Source organism: Salmo salar, chromosome 10 (genome assembly GCF_965601325.2).
Source record: "Salmo salar chromosome 10, fSalSal1, whole genome shotgun sequence".
In the NCBI taxonomy this organism is placed as follows: domain Eukaryota; kingdom Metazoa; phylum Chordata; class Actinopteri; order Salmoniformes; family Salmonidae; genus Salmo; species Salmo salar.
Genome location: NC_138300.1, coordinates 30,029,392 through 30,030,669, shown reverse-complemented (window position 1 = coordinate 30,030,669; position 1,278 = coordinate 30,029,392). Strand labels below are relative to the sequence as shown.

Below are 1,278 nucleotides of genomic sequence, written 5' to 3'. Positions count from 1 at the left end.
CTGGGATGAGAGGAAGAGATGAGAACCTGTAGGAACTAGTTCTTTGTATCACTGATAAAACAGTAGGCTACTCACTGAAATCGCTCTGATCTGGAGGCTCGCAGCATCACAAAGATGAACAACCCAACTTCAGTGTTCAAAGAGAAAGACACCACTTTGTCCAACATCACCACAAATCCCTAGTTAAAGGGTACACATAAATATAGCTTGCTGTATTATCCTTATGTTCCTACATACCATAATAACTGGTTTGGATACTTGATTATCATAGCTCATTGGAATAGTTTGAAACAGCAATCAAACACAAATTCCTACTCTAGCCTAGATCCAGTTAGAATTGAAGTGATAGGAACAGGTGACTCCTTTTATTTTGCTGTAGCAGGAGGAAGAATGAGGCACTTACCCTTGGATCACACGACGAGACAATAAAAATGATTCCAAATGCAAGCAGAGATATGAGCCCATTGGCAAGACTGTCAAGGAGAAAAGACAACATGGATTGTTTGGTTAATATCATGAAATCAACTTAATTAGTCAAAGTAAGCATCCTGAATGCTTCATAACCTTTTCTATTATAGGCACAGATAAATATCATATTTTTATGGGAGTGGTAATGGTCAGCGAATGAGAAAGCAAATGGCCTGTGAAATCATATTGTGACAGGAGGAATTCAAAACCAGATGGAGAAGTAGAAATGTATACCCTCTTGAACTGCATCTGTGGAAGCTCTGTGGTAATGTCCTCTCCCAGACTTTAGACATCCATTCCAACTTGGTGTTCCAGTGTGAGTTCACAAGGCCATCAACTGAAACAAAACAACCAAACACAGTCAATGTACCTGCAAGGCACCACATCTACAGCTTCTTAAAGCTGTAGATTTATACAATTGTACATGTAAATACATGCAATTGGTATTTTTCATGATTCATATCATTCTGAGTATTTTGATCACTCCTGACTGGAAGAAAGGAGAGATAATGATGCCACATAGCCACATCAATGAAAGGCATAATTGTGTTACCATGAAATGTGATTTATTGCAGATATTTTGAAAATAGAGATGTTATCCTGAATCATTTAAATGAGTTTCTCAGCCTGAGCCAACTTAACATTTAGGAAAATTGTATTTTTTGTATCTCTCTGAAGATTAATTTATAATTTTATTTTCCTAATTTTCAGGCCTAAAAACATAAAAAACAAGTCCTTCTATTTAGCCATAAATAACTATATATTAACCTGAATTTTATAACCCCTTTACACAGATAAAACTGATTACCA

The 1,278-nt window shown here is 36.2% G+C and overlaps 1 protein-coding gene across 1 annotated transcript in view; it reads right to left on the bottom strand.

Annotated features, from left to right (window-relative positions):
* si:ch211-51h4.2 (uncharacterized) overlaps positions 1-1,278 on the bottom strand; it is a 108,903-nt gene that overhangs the window by 1,782 nt on the left and 105,843 nt on the right. Inside the window, exons 15-17 of the mRNA XM_014216738.3 lie at positions 703-805; positions 404-473; positions 76-179 (exon numbers count right to left, since the gene is read on the bottom strand). Coding sequence (XP_014072213.3) covers positions 76-179; positions 404-473; positions 703-805 — 277 coding nt within the window. The remainder of the gene's footprint in view (positions 1-75; positions 180-403; positions 474-702; positions 806-1,278) is intronic.